This window comes from Ostrea edulis, chromosome 10, assembly GCF_947568905.1.
Source record: "Ostrea edulis chromosome 10, xbOstEdul1.1, whole genome shotgun sequence".
In the NCBI taxonomy this organism is placed as follows: Eukaryota; Metazoa; Mollusca; class Bivalvia; order Ostreida; family Ostreidae; genus Ostrea; species Ostrea edulis.
The window spans coordinates 4943728-4967612 of NC_079173.1; the positions used below are offsets into that span (position 1 = coordinate 4943728).

The 23885-nt window shown below is 37.2% G+C and overlaps 1 protein-coding gene across 2 annotated transcripts; it reads right to left on the minus strand.

Moving 5' to 3' along the window:
- Window positions 1–7263: 7263 nt before the first annotated feature.
- Window positions 7264–23249, minus strand: LOC125666591 (beta-1,4-galactosyltransferase galt-1-like). Of its 2 annotated transcripts, none has more exons than XM_048899784.2 (2): window positions 23123–23249; window positions 7264–9080 (listed from the first exon to the last, which is right to left on the minus strand). In XM_048899784.2, exon 2 carries the CDS (start codon window positions 9057–9059, stop codon window positions 7296–7298), a length of 1764 nt encoding a protein of 587 aa, XP_048755741.2. In that variant the 5' UTR covers window positions 9060–9080; window positions 23123–23249; the 3' UTR covers window positions 7264–7295. The 2 variants fall into 2 exon arrangements, with proteins under 2 accessions (XP_048755741.2, XP_048755742.2); XM_048899785.2 differs by lacking the exon at window positions 23123–23249 and adding an exon at window positions 22630–22734.
- Window positions 23250–23885: the final 636 nt, after the last annotated feature.

Below are 23885 nucleotides of genomic sequence, written 5' to 3' on the forward strand. Positions count from 1 at the left end.
CGGATTTTAAACTCCCGATTCGCGATAAATAGGCTTATTGTTCGCCAAGTTCACTCATATTCTTTAGTTAGTATTCAATCATCTCTCACAAGGGGTGCTTACTCTTTCTGGGCATCTAATCCCACCTCGAGCATGCCCAGGGGTCCGTATTTCCTCATGCCCTTAATTTTGTATACTTTATAGGGCCTATGCGATTGATAATTGTTCGTTATCTTTCGCGGATTGTACCCCAGCAAAGATTTTCATGACCTGTCTGAAAGGGCATGGACACGATTTGAGCTGAAAATTTTCAAATATCATTTTTCCATTCTTAATGTTTAGAATGCTTAAAGACCCAACTTTAAGTTAACACCCCCAAATTGTTAGCCATCTGTCAATCAAACATTTAACAATAAATCTCGGGTGGAGTGACATCTGCAGCTAGAGCTACCCCAGAGAGGTGTTTTGATAACAATAACAGCCAGTACCTACAGACATTCTTTAGATCTTGAGGAAGCCCTGTATCCTAGAGTTTTGATAGCATTGACCTGTCCATAACTACTATTTACTCCTAACTCAATTGTTTTTAAAAAGATCCCTGAACAATACAATTTTAATATAATTGTAACCCCCCCCCCTCTATATATACATGCATTATAAATTAAACAATCAGAAATCAAACAATAATTTGCCCATTAATTTCTAAAACTTGTAACTTATTGAAATAATTGATATTATCAATTTATGTTAGTTCTATATTTATAAAAGAAATTATTCATTGAGCCAAAGAGAGAAAGAGGGGGTGGTGTAGACTGTGTGTCATCCAGCCATAGGGATACAACCATTATAAAAACACTATGACCACAGAAACACTGCAGACGACCCTGAGACCCTTCCTGTGTACATCAAAAGTATACACAGCACCCTGATCTCTTGGCCAGGTAAATAACAATGACCATAGATGAGCTCCGCCCACATCCAGTGATTCGTAAAGAAACCATACGGTATTATTTTTGGGTCTTGAACTAAGGTATTTCTAATGGTCAAAATTTTTATACAAAGCTCATCATTCTTATGTAAACAAGGCTCGTGTCCTGATTTTATTTGCATGGGTAAAAAGGTTAAACATGTAATTTCACCACTCTGTGGAGTCTATAAGGGACACAGGTTCCTACAGATCGGTTAGTGTCCCTCGGATTATCCTTCGAGATATCAAAGATTTGTCTTATGTACAATCGTCAGATTGTCAGCTTTGGTACAGAAACCAAAATTCTTATACCCAAATTAAAGACTGTTATGTTCCTTTAAGAGATATTTTTGATAATTCCTTTTCAGACCCCATGTGTTCAACCTCAAAATGTTCTGCAACAAAATGCAAAACTTGTGATATACTGATCACAAGAAATTCATTTAGTAGTAATCTAACTGGACGTAGTTTCTGTACCAAAACTTTTGATAATCTGACTTGTAAATCTTCTAACGTTGTCTACGCCATTGAGTGTAACCTGTGTGGTTTAATTTATGTGATTTCAAATTAATAATGGTGGTAACCAACTTGTTTACAAGCATTTAAATGCACCGGACCACTCCATCTTGTCCATGAGGGTAAGGATTTTAGAAAAAAAATTACCACCACACAAACAATGCAACACTAAGCACCCCTTTTTGTAGACAACGAGACGATCACTGGATCAGGACCCTAGGCACTGCATTTCCATATGGATGCAATGATAATGTATATGATGTGGGGAATTGGACTAGTCCACAAGGAAATAACATTTAATATCCCAGTCTATGGGTCAAATGAATATGAGTTACCGTACCTATACTGAATTCCTAAACTACAAAAAAAAAAAAAAACCTTACAAACAAAGACACATTGCTGGATCCAGTAAGTGCACTACCAAGCCCCTACCTTTGCTCCTCACGAAAATATTAACAGCTGTGAAGGAGAAACTTCAAACTTACTGTGCGACTACATATGCCAGAAGTGGTGTTAATCAAATGTGGATTCTAAAATATCTAAAGAACTTTTAGTAAACTTGAAATCGCAGAATTTTCCCCAAATCAATAGCATTAAAACCTATGACTTTTCAACACTATACACGGCCATTCCTCACGATAAATTAAAGACTACACTTTTTGAAATCATAGACAGTTGCTTCTTCAACAAAAACGGAAAACGGAAATATTCATATATAGTGATCAGTCATTCAAAAACTTACTTTGTTAAACACCACTCTGATTCCACGCACAAGTACTCTGAAGTTGAAATAAAAAATATGCTAGAGTTTCTCATTGACAATATCTTCGTGGTCTTTGGTGATCAGGTCTTCCAACAGTCTGTTGGAATTCCCATGGGCACGAATTGTGCTCCTTTGTTAGCTGACCTGTTTCTATATTCATATGAAGCAGACTTTATTAAAAAACTTCTACGCGAGAAGAAAAAATCTCTCGCTGTGGCCTTCAATTCGACATTTAGATATATCGATGACGTTTTGTCTATTAACAATAATAGCTTCCATTCATAAGTCGATTTGATATATCCCTGTGAGCTCGAAATAAAGGACCCCACAGAGTCGTCCACTTCTGCTTCATACTTAAGATTTGTATTGAAAGTAGACATTAACGGCAAACTGACAACTCAACTGTATGACAAACGGGATGATTTCAGCTTCTCCATCGTCAACTTCCCATATTTATGTAGCAATATTCCATTATCACCTGCATATGGTGTTTATATATCTCAACTGATTCGATATGCAAGAGCTTGTTCTGCGTATAGTCAGTTTTTAAATCGAGGTAAGCTACTGACAAACAAGTTGATGGTACAGGGGTTTCAACAGTCTCGATTGAAGTCAGCATTTCGCAAATTCTATGGTCGTTATAACGATCTAGTTCGTCAATACAACCTCGCATTGGGTCGAATGCTGTCTGACGTGTTTTATACCGATTGTTAAGCCGTTCTTGGCACACTGGTTTTGACTACGGATAACTCCGTTTACCTGATCAGGATATAGGGCTCACGGCGGATGTGACCGGTCAACAGGGGATGCTTACTCCTCCTAGGCACCTGATCCCACCTCTGGTGTGTCCAGGGGTCCGTGTTTGCCCAACTATCTGTTTTGTATTGCTTATAGGAGTTATGAGATTGATCGTTATCTTCACCTTGTATTTTACAAAATCAATAATTCATTTAGATGTATGCATGGTATTGCAATAAATTTTGTTGGAGTCTTTTTCAATGGTTACTGTTAAAAAATCTTGCTGAATATAAATTATTTCAAAAGTCTAAGTTATATATTAATAATCAATATGTTTCCAAATATTGAATTCAAGGGCAACAAGAGGTACTGTGAGCAATGCTCACTAAGAATACCCCCCGCTTACCCCAATCTCCCAAAGGGTGTTGGTAATACGTATAAACTACCTCTTTTCTGAGTGTAAAAAACAAATGGCATGACAAACCGAAGCATATTGCTACTTTGATGTCCAGTGCATGTGACCTTTGACCTTTTGACCCCAAAATCAATAGGGAACATCTTCATCCCATGGGTAGTCCATATGTATGATATGGTAACTGTAGGTGGAAAGGATAACGCTTTAGAGCTCGGAAACCATATTGCTACTTCGATGTCCAGTGCGCTTGACCTTTGACCTTTTGACCCCAAAATCGATAGGGAACACTTTCATCCCATGGGTAGTCCATATGTATGATATGGTGACTGTTGGTGGAAGGGATAACGCTTTAGAGCCCGGAAACCATATTGCTACTTCGATATCCAGTGCGCTTGACCTTTGACCTTTTGACCCCAAAATTGATAGGGAACATCTTCATCCCATGGGTAGTCCATATATATGATATAGTGACGGTAGGTGGAAAGGATAATGCTTTAGAGCCCGAAAACCATTGCGTCTACAGACGGACGGACAGACAGACGGACAACCTGATTCCAGTATACCCCCCACAACTTGTTGCGGGGGGTATAATAACTCTGTTTTCGTTGAATTCTTTATCATATTCATTATGCGAGAGATTCTCCGTATTTGGACAGACATTTTAAATAGTTTTGTAAAGAAAGTTTCAAGAAATTATCATGAATACTTTATATCATTTTAAATATTTTTTTGTGAAATTTTAATAACGCTGTTGAATGAATATTGCAATTTCCTGATGTTGATATATGATTTTGTTGATGTACGTCTTGTATCTTTGACACTGCATGACCAGACCATATCTGATTTCTTTGATTTTTACGTAGAATTAAAAAGTGTGATGACCTATATATTTTACTTGATAATTTATTAGTTTTAACTCTAATAAATTGAAATACATAAACAATTTAAACTTTTATAAACTGATAATGCGAGTATGGAGTTACTTAAAGCAGATTTTTGTCATTTGACAAATTAATTCTGAACACAATTAAATAGTTTCTTTTATTTGGTACATCTCATTTTGATTTAAACATGATACTTTCTATCAAGCAATCCATATGTAAATAAACACATGGCACGAACCTTGTTTACAAGGCAAAGAATTGTGAGTACTTTATTTCATTTGCAACTCAACAACTGACATTCAAATTTTGGCTAACCATTAGAAATATTTTAGTTAAACATTGTAAACAAAAATGAAAAAATAAGAATCTGAAAATTTCCAACTCAAATTGTGTTTCATTTTAATCTATTGAATATTCAGTTATCTTTTATCAATTGAGTGACCATTCAGTCATAATTTAGTTCTCATTTGGTTACATTTCTTGATCATTCAGTTACCGTTCAATGATCATTAACTTTCAATGTCCATTGAACAACCTCCGTGGCGGAGTGGTTAGAGCATCGCGCTCAAAATCACACAGCCTCTCACCTCTGGTCGGCGCGGGTCCGAATCCCGCTCACGCCGATAAGTGAGAAAGTTTCCCAGTTTACTTTCGGAAGGTCGGTGGTCTCTTCCCAGGTACATTGTATCTGGGTTCTCTCTTCCACCAATAAAAAACTGGGCGCCACCAGATAACTGAAAAATTGTTGAGTGTGGCGGAAAACATCAATCAATCAATCAATCAATCATTACACATAGAACACCATTCAATAGCATGTCTGATGAATGAAACATGGCGGTAAACTACTGATCTCCCGTCTTCTTAAGTTATTTAACGCAATTGTAAATTATGACCATGTCCCCGTCTACTGGAAACGCGATCTGATAGTTCCGTTATTTAAAGATGGCAATAAACCTGTAACAGTTACATGCCTGTAGCCTTATTGCCTTGCTTTTTTAAGTTTTTTGAAAAGGTTATCTATGATCCTATCACTAAGTGTGTTTTACACAAGAAACATTTTCCCAATACTCAACAAGGTTTCCAGAAATAATTAGGTTGTCTGACAGCATCTTTCAATCTACAAAAATCAATGTTTCATAACTTGGAACAAGGTAGTAAGGTTTACGTGGGTTTTCATGACATTAGCAAAGCTTTTGACACGGTATGGAGGTCTGGTCTTATTTTTAAGATATACGAACTTGGCATTATGGGTAAATTATGGTCACTTATTAACCAATGTCACCAAAATACAGTGAGTTCACTTATTGTAAACCAAACCCAATCAGATTGGTTTCCTGATGTAAATCAGAAGTAATATCAAAAGCTTGTACCTTGAACACATCCAATTAAAGATGGAAATTCAAATTCTCAAACAAAACGTACCCTTCAACACTGAGTATTTATAGACTATTTTTAAGCTTAATTTCTATGTCGTCCAACAAGATAAAAGAACAAAACAACGCGTATTCCTATTACAAAACAGACACAACTGACGAACAATCTTCATTAAAGACACTTGTACTAAAAGTTATTCAACAATCTTTTGGTCGACTCGTCTTTAACGATTTGTTATAATTCTTACTGTGTGAAAGGTGAAAATAACGAAGTGATCAATCAAAATCAATGTGCCAAGAACGACCAAACAACCGGTATGAGATATTTTACTAAAATAAAACATATCAGTGTCTACAGAAAGATAAGCACACTATTGTTTTTTATTTCTTCTTTTGTCCATATTGCCTTAGTAACAATTTGGAGAATTTATTGTTCTTAAAAACTATTATTATTTTTAAATAAATTAATAACTGATTTTATCCACTGTGTGTCGCGTGATTGTGGTTGAAACACTGATTTTGACCACCGTTTGTCGTGTGATTGTGGTTGAAACATATCTCTGAACATGAGCTACCAGTGAATGTCTATTTTTAGCACTGTGTAATGTGCAGACGCTAGGTGGCATGACGTCTGTCTAGAAAAAAAAGGCAACATTTATTGATATAACTCTGTACTCTCCACAGTCCAGTAGGCAGGAAAGTGATGATAAAAAATTGAAAATCCTTGAATGATTCTTGAAAAATGTCTTTGTATATATATTAAAGTAGAATCGAGAAATAATGGACTCTTCATTATACAGAAAGTCGCGTTCGTTTAAAAGTGACCGGGGCTTGACATACACACATGTAACACGAACATCGCGGGCTTCAAGAAGACCCGTCGCCGTTTCCAAGGGATCCGGGGTTCGACAACCATCGTCGCCTCGCCGCAACAAACCTAGTGTAGCAGGGCCCCTACTGGGCAGTCTGCACTATACATCTTCACCATCATCATTTATCGTGTTACAGATGCCTGGTTTTACTACTATAACATTGTGTTTCCTTTCTTACGGTGTTGCCGCCATCTTCAGGAGCGTGATTATTGAATCTTCATAAAGGACGTGTCGCATGCTTTGAAAGTATGCAAAATTATAATTATGCATTTTGTCTTCCTTATGCTTAAAATTAATTCTAATTGTTCGTTCGCCGAAATAATGCGATAATTAACCACAATACGGACATAAATCTAATCCCCGATTTCAAAATGGTTAGTTAATTAGGTAGTCACGTGGGACAGTGACGTCATATGCGACCTTCGTCGATCAACTGATTGTAACAGTCGTGTTAGATATTTTTAAAATTCGGTATTTAGGGGCATCATTTATTCAACATGGACAACATTTATTTCGATGTTGACAAATTCCCCGCGTCTTATATGTTTCAGCCACCGGTGCATACAAATAACGACCCGAATATAGGGAGGAAAACGACGAGGCCGCAAAGACCGAGGCCCCGTGTCACAGCAGGTGAAACACGATAAAGACCCCTTCCTGCTCAAAGCCGTAAGCGCCAAGAATAGGCCTAAAATATACCGCCCTTCACCGGCAATGGTGACGTCTCCATATGAGTGAAAAATTCTTGAGAGGGACGTTATTAACAATCAATCAATCAATTGATCACTTTATGATACATTATCCTGTGTACCCTGTTTTACTATATGTTCTGAGACAGTCTCTACTCTGTTAAACCCATGGAGCCTCGATCTGACACGGCTAAGCAGTTCTTTTCTATACCCATGCATGGAGTCATCTTTGATGATCATATCACAGTTCATCCCATAATTCCATTCACAGTGTCTATAATGATGGATCAAAGCAATATCTTCAGGAATCGAAACCGACTTCAAATTCTCATCCATAGGTTTGCTTAAATGATGAATTCCGAGCTCAAAGACTTTTAATGGGTAAACAATCATTTTAGTCCTAACTTTACTGATGGTGGAAGTTCGCATTGTGACGTTAGACGTCAAAAGCTGGCTATATTCATCGTTAACCTCTGGACCATGGTCAACAAAATTAGAATCAAAGAAAGCACTTTGAAAACTAAAAACAGCTACATCTTGCTCCTTGGAAATGGAGTCTCTCGCCACTTTCTGTAAAGCTGACAGCATGGCATTCCATGTCCGAACTTTTTTTGGCACTATGTATTCATCAATATCATTAAAGGAAACCAATTCCGACACTCTTATATTCCTGTACATGCAATCCCATATGGCGGCGGATTGTCCATGATACCAAATTTCATGCGACGCCATTGATAAATTCCAAGGTAAATGCGTAGCAATCCCTAACTCGGAATAATATTGAAGTAACTGGTATATATCATCTCGTTCTCCGTTGTAATAAAAATAGAGCTGTTCTGTGCCCAGTAGTATGGACAGTTCTATGAATTCGGTCAAACGCAAAATATTAATGTCGCCAAAAAGCGGAGGAACACAAGTCGCAAATCTAAATCTAAAGCCTGTGTCTAATACGTCAGAAATGACATTTATGGAAACACCCGGATTCTGATTTTCAATGTTGGTCAAATTAATGTATCGAACCCGACCAAATTCATCAGGCACTTCACAGGAAGCAAGGTACACGGCATTATCCTTCATATGGCTTTCACATGTGGGATAAAACTGCACTTCGGATTTAAAGGCGTCTTCGGTGTCATTGCCTTGCAATAGACACCAGAGTTTTACGCTATTACGCGTTCTGCCAATCAGAATGAACCTGATAAAACTGACTTCCTCGCGAGAGTCGAAAAAGCTAGAATAAAGATATATTCCTGAAAAAATTTCTCGAAAGTTATAGCTTTCGGAAGAGATCGTAATTTTGAGGTTTCTAACAAACTCAGTTTGTTCTATGTGTCTTTTCACTGCCCTGACCCCTTTTTTCTCAAAGTTTTCAGTGGCATCGTCCATGGAACCTTTCATTAAAGATTTTGTTATTCGTACGGGCTGGGAATTTAAATGGCGTGCCGTTTCATTTCTTGAGTAAAACTTCTTAAGATTTCGTTGCAGTTTTTCTCCAAGTCTTTTGGCACTTTCTCGTATCTTTTTATCAAATTCTTCTTCCTCAAAATATTTGATTTCTGTCTTTTCTTCCGAAGTCTCCCATTTCCCTGTGTGATTGTTTGATCCCCTTTCGTAGTTACTATTCTGATGAAAATTTTCGTTGTACTCGATGAAGACATGATCACTGTGAACTTTTAACTTCCGGTCACCTTTGGCCTGCCCGGTTTCCGGTCTCTCTTCTTCATAGTCCAACACTGAACTGTAGTCGTCTGCCGCTCGTGTTTCTCTTCCGGTCTCGAACACCCGTGTGTACACATATACAGTTACCAAAATATATGCACACATCACCGTAAGCAACACCTGGAATACTCTTCGGCCTTTCATAGTTTTGTCTACATTTCATATCTGTAATGAAGTAAAAGAACAAAACAATTAGATTTATAACTTCATGTAATTGTAGATGCTCTTCAAATAATTGGCGTTGAATTTTTGTTTTTAAATTATGATGTTCTTTTCTTGCATCCCGTGGGGATCCGGGATAGAATAGGTCCTCAGTACCCCTTGCTTTTCGTAAGAGGCGACTAAATGGGGCGGACCTTCGGATGAGACCGCAAAAAAAACCCCAAAAAAACCGAGGCCCCGTGTCACAGCAGGCGTAGCACAATAAAGATCCCTCCCTGCTCAAAGGCCATAAGTGCCGGGTATAGGCCTACATTTTGCAGCCCTTCGCCGGCAGTGGTGACGTCTCCATATGAGTGAGATATTATGGGGAGGGACGTTAAACAATAATCAATCAATCTTTTGAATATACTGTTTAGTTATCTACTGGCATATTCCTGGGACAGGGATTATTGTGTGGTGGTGGTGGTGGTGGTGGTGGTGGGGGGGGGGGGGGGGTTAATGGTCATTAGTGACACGCAGACACGCATATCAGAGAGCGGTTGGGGCAATTTGTGCCAAAATCATACATGTATCTAAATGCTTATGTAAAAGCATGCATTCGCCGTTGTTGGGATTTTCTATCATGAAATAATCCTTATTTGTTCTCAAATTCCTAGATGTATTTACAGTCAATAATGATAATAACTAGACACGGTCTCGTTGTGAACAACCAATAGGGCCAGTTGTATGCGTCCCGTTGTTTTACGAATAGGTCTTCCGTTCGATTTTGAAATATTGGGATCAAAGTGCCCTAAAGTATTCCCTATAAATCACTAATTTCTTTTACTCTTATCGGTCCCTTATCTAAGGGGCTGATACCTTGTTACAGTTCAATAGCTCTTCTCGTTAAATTTATAAATTTGTTTATATGTTGTTCGAGGTAGCTCAGTAATATAGCGTTCGTTTCGTAACCGGAAGGTCGCACGTAGGGCGTAACCATACCGGTAGGTAAAGAATTCCCCCCTTTTGCCAAATGGTCTTTCGGATATGACCTTAAAAATGGAGGTTCCATGTCGCGGTAGGCGTTAGCACGTTAAAGAACCCTCACTGTTACGACCGTAAGTGGCAAACATAGGTCTAAATTTATAGTCCTTCACCTACAACTGGTAAGTCTCAATATGAGTAAACAATTCAACACGGAACGTAAAACCAACAACCGACTTTCAGGTTTCAACATAGATAACATATTCAGTTTTAGGGACCATCTCCTCAGTACCTTAAAAGGAGTCGTAAGTCAAAATTTAAACCTGGCATATTGACCTCAAATTCTGACTTTATATTCTTTAACGCTTTACAAAATATATTTGTTTAAGAAATAGAAAACATTAATGTCTCGTAAATGAAACCCCTTATCACCTAGCCAGTGATCATTTTACTGATATCAGCATTTGCAGATCATCAAAACTACCAACTTTGTTTCAATGATGCTTAACAAATTATTTTTTACTTTTTGGGATATCTAGAAACTACTTTTGATCCATCTTGGACTCTTGGTTGAACCCTAAACCTTGACATCTTGGACTCTTGGTTGACCCCTAAACCTTGACATCTTGGACTCTTGGTTGACCCCTAAACCTTGACATCTTGGACTCTTGGTTGACCCCTAAACCTTGACATCATTGATTGGAATACGTCATCTCTTCTCATTAATTACAACGTTTGTTCTACTACGTTTAACAAACAAAAAATGTTTCAAGCATATTCAGTTTTAGGGGTCATCCCAGAATTCCTTATAAAGGGACGTAAGATTGATGGCGTATTTGGTTAGTATTTATTGATTGTATCTCGCTTAACGTCTCGCTCGAGAATTTTTCACTCATATGAGACGTCACCAAGACTGGTGAAGGGTTTCAAATTTAGGACTATCTCGGCGCTTATAGCCATTGAGCAGTGAGGGTTCTTTAGCGTGCCACACCTACTGTGACACGGGACATCAGTTTTTAAGGTCATCTCCGAGGACCCGTGACATTCACACCTGATGCCGAGTGTTTGGCGATGGAACTGTCACTACCTGTTTTAACGACTTCGGGATTCGAACCCCGACCTTCCGCATGCGGGGCGAACGCTCTAACCTCTCGGCCACCGCGGTATTGTTTATGAGTCCAATACTTCTCATTACCAGCTCGTTAGAGTTATCGCTCTTTGATGACTCTTGTGCGTCATTGGTAAGAAAATGCACAAGTCTCGCGAGCAAGTGCGAGATTAATGGGACATAAACGAAACGGTCATACCCCCCCCCCCCCCCCCCCCCCCCCTTTTCAAGAGTTAAAATACATGGTATATTTTTAAATAAAATAATCATCGGTCAAACTGCATTTTTCAAATATTCTAACACAATCATATTAAAAATGTTACATGTTTTTAAACTCCACCACACCTATTTTAAAAATTCCAAACAATGATGTTCTCTGTCCTAAATCCATCAATATTTTGTAATTTTCAAAATAGCTTAAATGCAGTTTGGAAACACATTAGTTGTGTTAATCAGTGTTATAAACGTCTTTAAAAATGCAGTTTGGCATATATATAACTTGTTCTAAAATATGGAAATTGAGGGTGGGGGGTGGGGGGTGTTCGTGTACGATTACCAAGTCCATGCTATATGAACCTGTCCTAATTGTATGATAAGATAGAATGTCTTCATAGTCTGACAGACTTTAAAAACATATTAATCACATTAATTACAAGAAAGGTTCTTGTGTTGGATGTGCATATAGGTTTTTCCCTTCACAGTTCGTCTTGCGATTGATGCTTTATATCGGTCAGATTTGGCAGATTTAGTACCTGCACTCCCTCACATAGTTTAATAAGTTCGTCTGTTTTCTTGTAAGAATAATCAATTCCTAAATTTGACTTTAGAATTAATCAGTGTTGTGGTTTGCAGTCGGTTATATATAATATGTATCCGATACCATAATTTATATTATGTATGCCTAAGTAATGTTTACGTATGTTGTCCCGGTAGCACGACTTTACGCGCCTTTAATTTGAAGAGTTCCACTAATGGAAATGATAAGTATTCTGACCAAGTTATATTCAATGACGCTTAACAAAATATTTTTCGTCGAAGAGATAGAAACCACCAAATCATCGTATATTACTCCCCTGAAAATCCCTTATTACGTAATCAGTGATCATTTTGCTGACATCGGTAGTTGAAAAACATTAAAACAAATAAATTTAAAGAACTGATCTCTAAAACTTGATTTCGTCATTATCTACGAATTTTATTCTATATGTTTTTTTCAAAATTAATTTTGTTTAAGAAAATATTGACGAAAATGTTTTTTTTTTAAAATACACCCCCCACCCCCCAAAAAAAAACCCAACAACAAACAAACAATCCTACCAATCTCCGATTCATTTTAATTAAAGAAATATGAATGTGACTAGGCACAGCTAATAACTCAACTCTACCATCGCTGAAAAATGGAAGTTAACAAGGAGACAACGGAAAATTTTGATCAGAAAAGCTCACTTGAGGTGAGCTAAAAACACTTTGTTGAAATATTTCGACCGTGTTACCGGTCTTCTTCATTCACCTCAGAAATTCTGAAATACGACTGAAGAAGACCGGTAATACTGTCAAAATATTTCAAGAAAGTGTTTAGATTTTTTAAAAAATCTATATCACATCACAAAACCGATTGAGTATACTCTGCAGATTAAAGTATTTATTACACTGCTATAAATATCTGACGCACTTCCGTCTGTCACAGAATTATCTATCCTGTGTATTATCACTATTTACATTACGATCAGCTTTGTACATTTTAAAAATTGACAAGGATTAGTTTGAACTTGTCCTTAACAATGAACCCAAAGCCAAATGATCTTTCTACAAACACAGTGCCGATATACCTGTACTTCGGCATAGATCTGAAACACAATGCCTACAAAATACTTCATGTCACCTCAAAAAAGGGTTATCATTTTGTCTCTGATTAATATCGACGTTGACTTCATTACATTACTGGTATACCTTATTATATTCACTGCAGTTCAATTTACATTACCGGGTATTTCCATTGTAAAATAATCCCGTGGGGATCCGGGTTAGAATAGGTCCCCAGTACCCCTTTCTTGTCAAAAGAGGCGACTAAATAGGATGGACTTTCGGATGTGACCGAAAAAAAACCGAGGCGCTGTGTCACAGCAGGTGTGGCACGATGAAGATCCTTCCCTGCTCAAAGGCCGTAAGCGCCTAAATTTTGCAGCCCTTCACCAGCAGTGGTGACGTCTCCATAAGTGAACAATCCTCGAGAGGGACGTTAAACAATTATCAATCAATCAATCATGTTAAATATATATTGTCGCACACACACACACACACAGAGAGAGAGAGAGAGAGAGAGAGAGAGAGAGAGAGAGAGAGAGAGAGAGATATTGTAAAGAAATGGCACATCTCTAACGTTCGAGTTTAATGACCATATAATGATCGCATAAATGAAAGAATTCTCTTCAATCTTTTACCATGGATATAACTAAGTCTGGATGGTAGTCATTTTATTTGCTTTATCCAAATGCGTTAAAAGTTAAAATTGTCTGTACAAAGATCCAGAAAATGTATTTTAAAAAATCACAAAATGACATGAATAATTGTTTTTAAAAGTTATTTTTAAGATAAATTCCTACATAACATACTGATATGCAACGTGATCTTGTCGGCTATATGTTAAACGTCGTAAACCTTACCTTAATCAAATATTTATTTTACATATTGTCTGTTTTATCATATATGTATTGAACAAAAGTGTTGGAGGCGATCGCATTACTCAACATGTTAAACTTTCAGGAGATTGGCAGGGCCGTAAATTAACCTTCAATTTGGAGGAGGCAGGAAATTAGGCGGGGGTCTGGGGGCCGCCCAGACGCTGAGCACATTTTGTGCACACTGAACACGTTTCGTGCAAAATCCTTGATTCTAGGGCCTTCTAAGATGTTACTTGACTAACTCATTCTAAAAGAAAGATTTGGAATGCTTTTTAAGGGAGGTATCATGTTCTTAGTTATTGGAAACAACATAAATTCTAATGAACTTTAAATTTTAATTTTTTTTGGCTCAAAAGTTGGAGAAGGCAGCTGCCTCCTCCGCCTCCATGTAATTTACGGCCCTGTTTGGACAGAAACCTACAAGGAGAAGATGCACGTCCTATAGCATGTCATGGAACTCATTGTACATTTCTTTTTATGAAGCCAAAATGAATTATCAGTATAAGATAACAAAATTCAAAATCCTATTTAGTGCAGATACGTGTAACAGCTGTCATTATGTACACACAGCAAGAATGATAATACAGGTAGATGCCTCTGTGCATGTACCACACAAAAGAGGCATTTCCTGGCGCAAGGACTTTAAATATAAATTTTCTTAAATCACCATATTAACATTTCAATTCACTTTGAATCTTGGTATGTACGTTTTGTATATACACTGATCGAATAGTCGTTGTCATATGATTGACAGATATATATGACTGTTTATATTACATTTATTGTTCCATAATATATTCAAATCTTAAACAATATAGTCGTTCCTTAAAAAATGATATCCTGTTTCGACAGTTTCGCATAGTGTTTTCACAAATACAATACAATCATATGCTGCTTTTATCCGTACTGCATTCTATTTTTAACCAAAATTTGAACATTCGAAAAATACTAATTAGATATAAAATAAGGCAGTCGCCTTGTCTCAAATTACAGCAGAGTTAAATCTGTAGTGTAGCACATATAGTAAGAATCGAGACCTTAACAATGCCTGATCCTTTGTGGCAACACCACTACACACATAAGTGTCAGAAATGGCGAATAAAGTACAATGTTGGAGATTGAGTTGTTGATTTGAGAGCCATCAATGAACAGTGCACGTGATGTCCGATTGTCACGTGATGTCCGATTGTCACGGCTAGGTAAAACTCGGACTGATAGAATAATGTAAATCACATGCATGATAGAACCATCGCTGAAGACCGCGAAATCACATACAGACAACGGCGAAACGTGCAAGGAGCAGTCCATCAAATCACATGCGATTCAATCCAAATACATTCACTCTACTCAAATTCAAATACAATCACCTAACTGACAGCGCCCTACCTACTCAATCCAAATACTCACTCGACTGACAGTATTCCACCTACTCAATCCAACTACAATCACTCAACTGACAGCGCCCTACCTACTCAATCCAATTACAATCACTCAACTGACAGCACCCAACCTTTTTAATCCAATCACACTCACTCAGCTGACAGTATTCTACCTACTCAATCCAAATACACTCACTTAACTGACAGCGCCCTACCTACTCAATCTAAATACAATCACTCAACTGACAGCGCCCTACCTACTCAGTCCAAATACAATCGCCCAACCGACAGCGCCCTACCTACTCAATCCGAATACAATCACTCAACTGACAACGCCCTACCTACTCAATCCAATTACAATCACTCAACTGAGAGCGCCCTACCTACTCAGTCCAAATACAATCACTCAACTGACAGTATTTTACCTACTCAATCCAAATACAATCACCCAACTGACAGCGCCCTACCTACTCAATCCAAATACTCACTCGACTGACAGTATTCTACCTACTTAATCCAAATACACTCACCTAATGGCTTGTGTTGTAACTATCAATAAGAATACAATAATTTAGATTGAATATGTTCAAACATTGTAATCACACACACTGAAAGAGAATGTAATCTAAATATTCAATCCAAATACAATCATTTCATTGACGGTGTCTTAAACTATCCAATCAAATACAAACACCTAAATAGCCGTTGTTTTAACTATCCAATCAAAATACAAACACTTAAATAGACGGTGTCTTAACTATCCAATCAAAATACAAACACTTAAATAGACGGTGTCTTAACTATCCAATCAAAATACAAACAATTAATTAGACGGTGTCTTACCTATCCAATCAAAATACAAACAATTAAATAGACGGTGTCTTAACTATCCAATCAAAATACAAACACTTAAATAGACGGTGTCTTAACTATCCAATCAAAATACAAACACTTAAATAGACGGTGTATTAACTATCCAATTAAAATACAAACACTTAAATAGACGGTGTCTTACCTATCCAATCAAAATACAAACAATTAAATAGACGGTGTCTTAACTATCCAATCTAAATAGAAGCATTTATAACAGTATAACAGTTTAACTATTCAATCAAAATACAAATACTTAAAATAGACAGTGTCTTAACTATCCAATCTAATTACAAGTACTGTAAAAAGTTCACGTTCTCCCAGTCCGATCCCAAAACCCACAAAGAGGAGACAGCCGAAGGATAGTGCCACAAGGAGGTCAACGCCGGATAAGAGAAGGTAAGAATGTTTATTTCTTTCACTTTTTCAAACAAAATATATATTTTCACTTCAGAATTTCGAAACGGCTTTCCAGGGCGAGGCAGGGGAAAGGGCGCCCTCCCCTTGGGTAGAGGAACCACCCCAGTCTCCGGAAGTTCCCAGGGTAGAGGAACCACATCAGTCTCCGGAAGTTCCCAGGGTAGAGGAACCATCCCAGTCTCCGGAAGTTCCCAGCGCAGAGGAACCACATCAGTCTCCGGGAGTTCCCAGGGTAGAGGAACCATCCCAGTCTCCGGAAGTTCCCAGCGCAGAGGAACCACATCAGTCTCCGGAAGTTCCCAGCGTAGAAGAACCACATCAGTCTCCGGAAGTTCCCAGCGTAGAGGAACCACCTCAGTCCCCTGAAGTTCCCTCTGATATCAGGGGACCCGTATACTCATACTTTTGAAAATTCATACATATTTTAGTTTGTTATGCACTTGATAGAAAAGACAAGTTCTGAGTTATGTATGTGATACGAAACATTTTACCCCCTCTTTACATCCGGTCGCGGAAGTTTGGTGGTACAGCATTCGCTTCGTAGCCGGGAGTTCGTAAGTTCAAGCCCCGCTTCTTCCATGACCGTGTCAACCTTCAAATTTGAATTCCGGAAGTGATTGCTCCTTCGCTACACGCTCGGCATTCAGAAAAGGGAATCACGAGTCTTTCGGATAGGACCTTAAAAGCAGATCTCGTGTCGTGGCAGACGTTGGCACGTTAACGAACCCTCACTGCTACGGCCTTCAGCGCTAAGCTAATTTGTGGCACTTCACCCCTACAGTTGGTGACGTCTCAATATGAGTGAAAAATTCTCAACGGGACGTTAAACGAAGATACAATCAAATAACACATTTTTTGATAGCAGCTAAAGTATCAGCGGTCATCCCTTATACTAGAATAAAGGGATCCCCACGATGGAACCATCTTCATTTGATAAATAATTCGCCTTATCAATAACCCAGTAGGGATCCGAGTTAGGTCCTCAGTACCCCATGTTTGTCGTAAGAGGCGACGAATTGGGGCGGTTCTTCGGATGAGACCGCAAAAACCGAGGCCGCGTGTCACAGCAGGTGTGGCACGATGAATATCCCTCCCTGCTCATAGGCTGTAAGCCCCGAGCATAGGCCTAAATTTTGCTGCTGGTAAGGCGAGTGAAAAATGCTCGGGAGGGACGTGTATCAAATATATTGTTTTCATCCCACGTCCTTTATAAAAGATATATATATATATATATATATATATATATATATATATATATATATATATATATATATATATATAAAATTTTGTATACTCTTAAAAAATAATATCTTTCTGAACATTTAATTTTTTAAGTGTATACCGCTACTTAACTTTACATATGTACGATATTTTTTTTTATCCCTATAAGTTTCGGTGACAATCAACCCCGTGATACAGACAATTTTAAACCACCACCTTTACAAGTTTTAACGTACAATCCATTTTCACTCTGTAATTGTTTTTTTCTTCTTCATAAAACAGAAAGAAAACGTTTTTCCATTTCTTTCAATTGTGAATCAGAAGGAATCAGAAGTGAGACTAAAATGTGACAGACGAAGGGTTTAGGAAGTTAGTCGACCTAATGGGGTATCTGTGTTCCCGATCGCTCAATGTATGGTTGTTTTTTTTTTTATTCTCCAATTTTTGCTTAAAGTTTAAATATTTTGTAAGTAAGCAGCAGATATTGATACCACGCTATCGAAATCTAATGCATCCCCATCACTTACCACGTGACTTAGTTTCGAATTTAGATATTATTTTACATTCTGGAAGTGCGGAGGGTGTAAATTGTTATGTTTCTATTCTACAGAGACGCATGTATGTCCCTCCATTTTTGTTTGACTGCTCTAATCTTTTTTCGTGCCTAAGAATTAAAAAGACTACAACCATCGACCAAGTGGGGTTTTTGGAGATCTGCAATTTATGTATTTAATTAAGACAAATAAGCTTTAAAGATCTAGTCCTAAGAATGAGACATGGAATAGAATATCGGTAACTCACTGCACGAATCCATTAAAATTGATATTAGGTGGTTGTTTGCTAAGGTATCTTTGAGAGGGCTGTATTGTTTTGCGGGATGTGCACATTTGAAATGAAGTAAAAATTAATACACTCTTTTTTCCAAAACAGTGCGTTCAATTTTGAATTAATAATTTCTATCTGGATAGACATGCTTTCTTTTGATATGCAATTAAAATTTCTTTAACAATAAAAAGATCATTCATGTGATATCAATGAATGTTAGTTTTTCTGACTTTATGAAATTCTGAAATGACTTGAATCAACGTCAAAAGTTGGTAGCATATAATTTTACATACGAAAACCTCGAACTTTGTTTCAACGCGTCAAATAAAACTTAGAGTAAACGTTATAAATTGAATGAAATTACGCAGACAAATGGATGTATCCAAGCATCGTTCATTGACATTCATAATTCTGTGATTGGTCCGATTATGGATTGCAGATTGGTTTCATTATCTGATAAAAATGTTTTCCTGAATGCAAGATATTAAAATTTGCTTGAATGTGTTACGTACAATTATTATATCATGTAGAAAAATAAAAGTAATACATTTATTTTTTTACGTTTTACATTTCGTCATTTTTCGTTAATTTCCGTAAATACATTTCGCGGGTTTCTGAGTTCACGCACAAACGTTTTCGCGTGTATTATATATACTACTACTGGTTAGATTTCGGGCAGTGTGAAGACCCTTTCCTCCCACCCAGCCCATTTTCAGTTGCTTTCATTTGTGATTTTTCGGCTTGGTTGAGTTTTATGTTTGTTCATTAAAAGCGATCCTGTAACGAACGCAACACACCTATACACTTTTTCTCTTTTGTTTTACTAATAAATAGTCAGGAAAAATATTTATTTTCGGACGAGGGCACTGAGGGAGAAAATAATTACAACTAAAGTAAACCGAAAGTTTGGAGATTTTTATACAGGTGATGACAACTTACGTAAAAGGCAGGGGAATTATGATGTGAGTTGGATCAAGAACAAGGTTGAGTCTTATCGGGAAATAGCTCTTAACCAGGATTAAATGGATTTGAAAATCACTTTGAAATATTTAATTAAAAAATTCTAAAGATTAAACTTTTCTTACTATAAGCGTCCCTACACATGTGACGGAGATATTGCTTAAAGTCATATGCAGGGTAGTTCAGTTTAGGGAGAAAAACCCTCGACAGCCCATATTTTAGACGTTTAGATACTGCACTATGTATTTTGTTCAAATTCTGCAAAATACAGTTTATTACAAGATCGTTAAAATTGTGGATCAGGGATTTAGATTCTTTGCATTCATTTAGAAACAAAACCCATGAATTTAAACCCTCAAAAAGAAGAAAAATGTACAGAGATATTCTCTGGTCTGTTCCATTATTGTCCGAGAGAGCTACAGATCCACCCCTTATAAAAACCTTCGGTTTAGGAACATATTTTTCCTTCCGTGGGGGAATCCAGGTTAGAATAGGTTAGAATAGGTCCTCAGTACCCCTTGCTTGTTTTAAGAGGTGCCTAAATGGGGCGGTTTTTCGGATAAAACCGTAGAAACCGAGGCGCCGTGTCAAAGGTATAATTAATATAATTCCATTTATACTTTCAGGCTTCGTGACATTTGTGATCTTACTAGTTATATACTACTTTCCATTCGTATTTGTACAGGTATTTACATGAGTAAAATCAAAATTTCTCATTATTTTAAATCCCCCTACTCTCCTCTTTAACCCCCCTCCCCTACTCTCCCCCCCCCTACTCTCCTCGTGTGTTCGTTCACACTTTTTCGTCCGCCTCTAGGTAGTGTCTGAGCTCAAATCGTCAGTAATAAACTGCAGAGCTAAAAGTATGCATCAAATCGACAGTAATAAACTGCAGGGCTAAAAGTATGCATCAAATCGACAGTAATAAACTGCAGGGCTAAAAGTATGCATCAAATCGACAGTAATAAACTGCAGGGCTAAAAGTATGCATCAAATCGACAGTAATAAACTGCAGGGTTAAACGTATGCATCAAATCGACAGTAATAGACTGCAGATTGCAGGTCTGAAAGATCAGTAATAGACTATAGATCTGAAAGTATCCGTCTAAAAAGTGTGTAATGTAGAGATATAAATGAAAATGTTAGATGTCACTCAATCTACCAACATCAAAAGGCAAATACAATGGACCGGCCAAGTACAAACATTGAAATGCGACAGAAATGGAAATACTGTAATCGCACTATCAATAACAGCAGGACATTTTAAATGAGGACAAACATTTCCTCCATTGTTCGTACAAATCATAAGATAAGAGACAGGGAGAAAACATCATATTAGATAATTGTATTTCTCAATTGGGAGATAGGACATTGTGCAATAACATATCCCTCTCTTGAAAAGATCTTGAGATTTATTTTCTGCATGCTCAGCCAATGAATAATACGTCTTGCCTGGCTTTCTTTTGAAACATACCAACATCAGTAATACGTGTATCATTTCTTTTACATCTACATTTGTGATTGCCTAGCTGGGTAACTCAGAGTTAAGATGACCACTACCGATCCGTAGCTCGTCAAATCGAGTCTTCCAGAGGTTTTAATTTTTTTTTCAGATTAATTTCTTTCAATACTTAATTTTTCAACTAAGTAAGGTAAATTGTAAACTTTTTCAATTTTAAGATATTGCTGTACATAACCTCCACTTCCATCCATATTTCTTTAGTATGTTATTCCTCCTTAAGTACGAGTTAAGGCGGTACTCTACATCGTCAAAATGACTGACTTCCTTTTAAAACATGGATGAAAATATAAATATCAGCAATATTATTTTGTCTATTCATTTCAAAATTCATCGCCTAGCTGAGTAGCTCAGTACGTTAGCACGTCGAATGCTAAACTGTAGATCGCATATTTGAGTCCAGCAGGGTTTTTATATTTTTTCAAATTGCTTTCTATTAAAACTGCATTTTTGATTAAATAAAGTAAATTTGAAAGTTTTCAATTTCAAAATATTGTTGTACATATCCTCCACTTTTCATCCATATCAAATTTCTCTGGTGTAGCATACATCCTTAAGCCTCTGAAATGTTTCCCTGTCGAAAAGTGTACGGAAATTATCCCGATTATTGTAAAACCAGGCGATACATGTATTAGACATCCTTTTGAAGAAGCAACCCGGGGGGGGGGGGGGGGGGGGGGGATATTCTCTTCCTTGACTCGATCTTGACGCATTTATTTTTTCTTATTTAAATGAAGTGCTGGATAAAGGTAATGGCGATCCCCTGGTTATTAAGTAAACGATTTGTAAATCTGACGATAGGCTCCGATTTTGTGATCTTAGCAGGCTACTTTGTACGCCGATAGTTGATTTATGTCCTCATTTCAACATTCAAGTGTTTGACTAATGTTTAAACTGAAGCTTGATAGATAAAAATGATATGAAAAGGGCTGACTATCTTCATATAATTGTACAGTCCTTCGATCAAAAGTCAAACGAAGTGTCATTTTGTATGAATAAAACAGTAGTCAACAATTCAAATAAATAGGAAAAAACACGCACACACCCCTAAAAAACCAATACTTTGTCTTGTATGTTCAATACACAACATATCAGTGGGGGCGCGGTATGGGAATGTGGACAGATCCGTCCTTTTATAATGCATTTACACAGTACACATTTAGAGTTTACTCAGAAATGCACAACATCTGATTAATTTGGTAAATGTAACTAAAACGATAAAATAAAAAAAAAAACTTACAAGGATTTGAAACTCATAATGATATTAATTAATGAAAATGTGAAATGCTACTGAGAGGACGCGCATGTATATCTCGGGGGTTGGGGGGGGGGGGGGTGAAACACTGTGATATTAGTTGAACAAATCACGCGATTTAACTTACAGCTAATACACACCCTTTTCCTCGATATGCATTCGGGGAATGTGATTTTTCTTGGGTGAAGAAATCTTTACATTTCCCTCACTAACATATAATAAAAGTATCTTATGTCATGACAGTGACTTTTAGAGGGTGTATCGAGTTGTTCTACAATACGCATGTATTGAATCATATGGGGGGGGGGGGGGTATGAAGTATACTGTACGTAGACTTTTATGAAATCTCACTTTTTTTTTTCGATCGAACGACGACACTCTGGCATTCGCTACGATGACCCAGCAGTACAGGGGCTAAGGACACTACTCTCTCCAGTCATCACGACCACCCATATTTTCTTTTATCCATGCCCTAAAGTTTACTCCTAAATTGCTATTATACATTCAAGATCATTGATTTCCATAGACCGCAAATCATTTTTTAAAAATTGGACAAGAAGTATAAATAAAATTTTGATAGAATGGAATTATTCGAAAGTGACTTGATTTTACAAGTATTTAATAATATATATATATATATATATTTGAGGTATCGGGTGTTGTTGGAACTTTAGTGCTTTTATATATATATATATATATATATATATATATATATATATATATATATAGTACATATGACATGATGGATCCCGTTAATACATGTACGAGCACTATCATAATATAAGATTACCGCAGAAGGCACTATTTAGCTTCTCGTCGCACCTATATACAATTGCCGACCTACCTGTATAGTGTGTGTTAGTTCCCAACAAGATAATGCACCCCTGCATTCATAGGACAGTCTAATGATAAATGACCGAGAGGTGTTCATTTTGTGCAAGGGAGATAGGAGACGTTCAGGGGGACAGCCGTTTGTGTGATTTCAAGAGGTTATCATTGGGGCCACATTTGAGTAATAAATCGCTACGCGCCCGCATATTATGTAATTTTACCGATAATTAGTCATTCTAGGCGGCTTAAAATAGCTTTACCAAATATTTTGAAATAAAACTTGACCACGATGCAGTCGCACTTTTGGTAGATTTTCCTCAGCACCTTGAGTATTTAGGATTACTTTAAGATTACAAGGCAGGGTGTAACGGCAGAACCGAGCGAGCTAAGTGTTGAAAAAGGTATACAGAAGGTTTTATTGAGATTAACAGTGGCGGATCTTATAAAAGGTTTGAAAAATATTTATGCGTTAACGGTGACAAATTCTGTAACAAACTACAAATATTTAACATAACTTCTCTACATAGTCTTTACATTTCATGTACTTTTCAAATGTTTAGAACCTAAAATGACTCTTAACTGGATTTTTAAAATTTAATTTTTGGGGTTTTGTTTTTTAGCGAGACATATACTTTCAACTAAATACTCTTTCTTTACATTGTGTTTAGAGTATCAGGGCGAAGTAGGGGGGGGGGGGCTTAGACTATCATTTCCCGCCCTCAGTTTGGGGCTGTAGGGGTACCACTTAGGGGTGCTCGAAAGTGTTATCACTTTTC

Coding starts and splice junctions, on each gene's coding strand:
- LOC125666591 (XM_048899784.2), bottom strand. CDS start 9,059: ATGAAAGGCCGAAGAGTATTCCAGGTGTTGCTTACGGTGATGTGTGCA.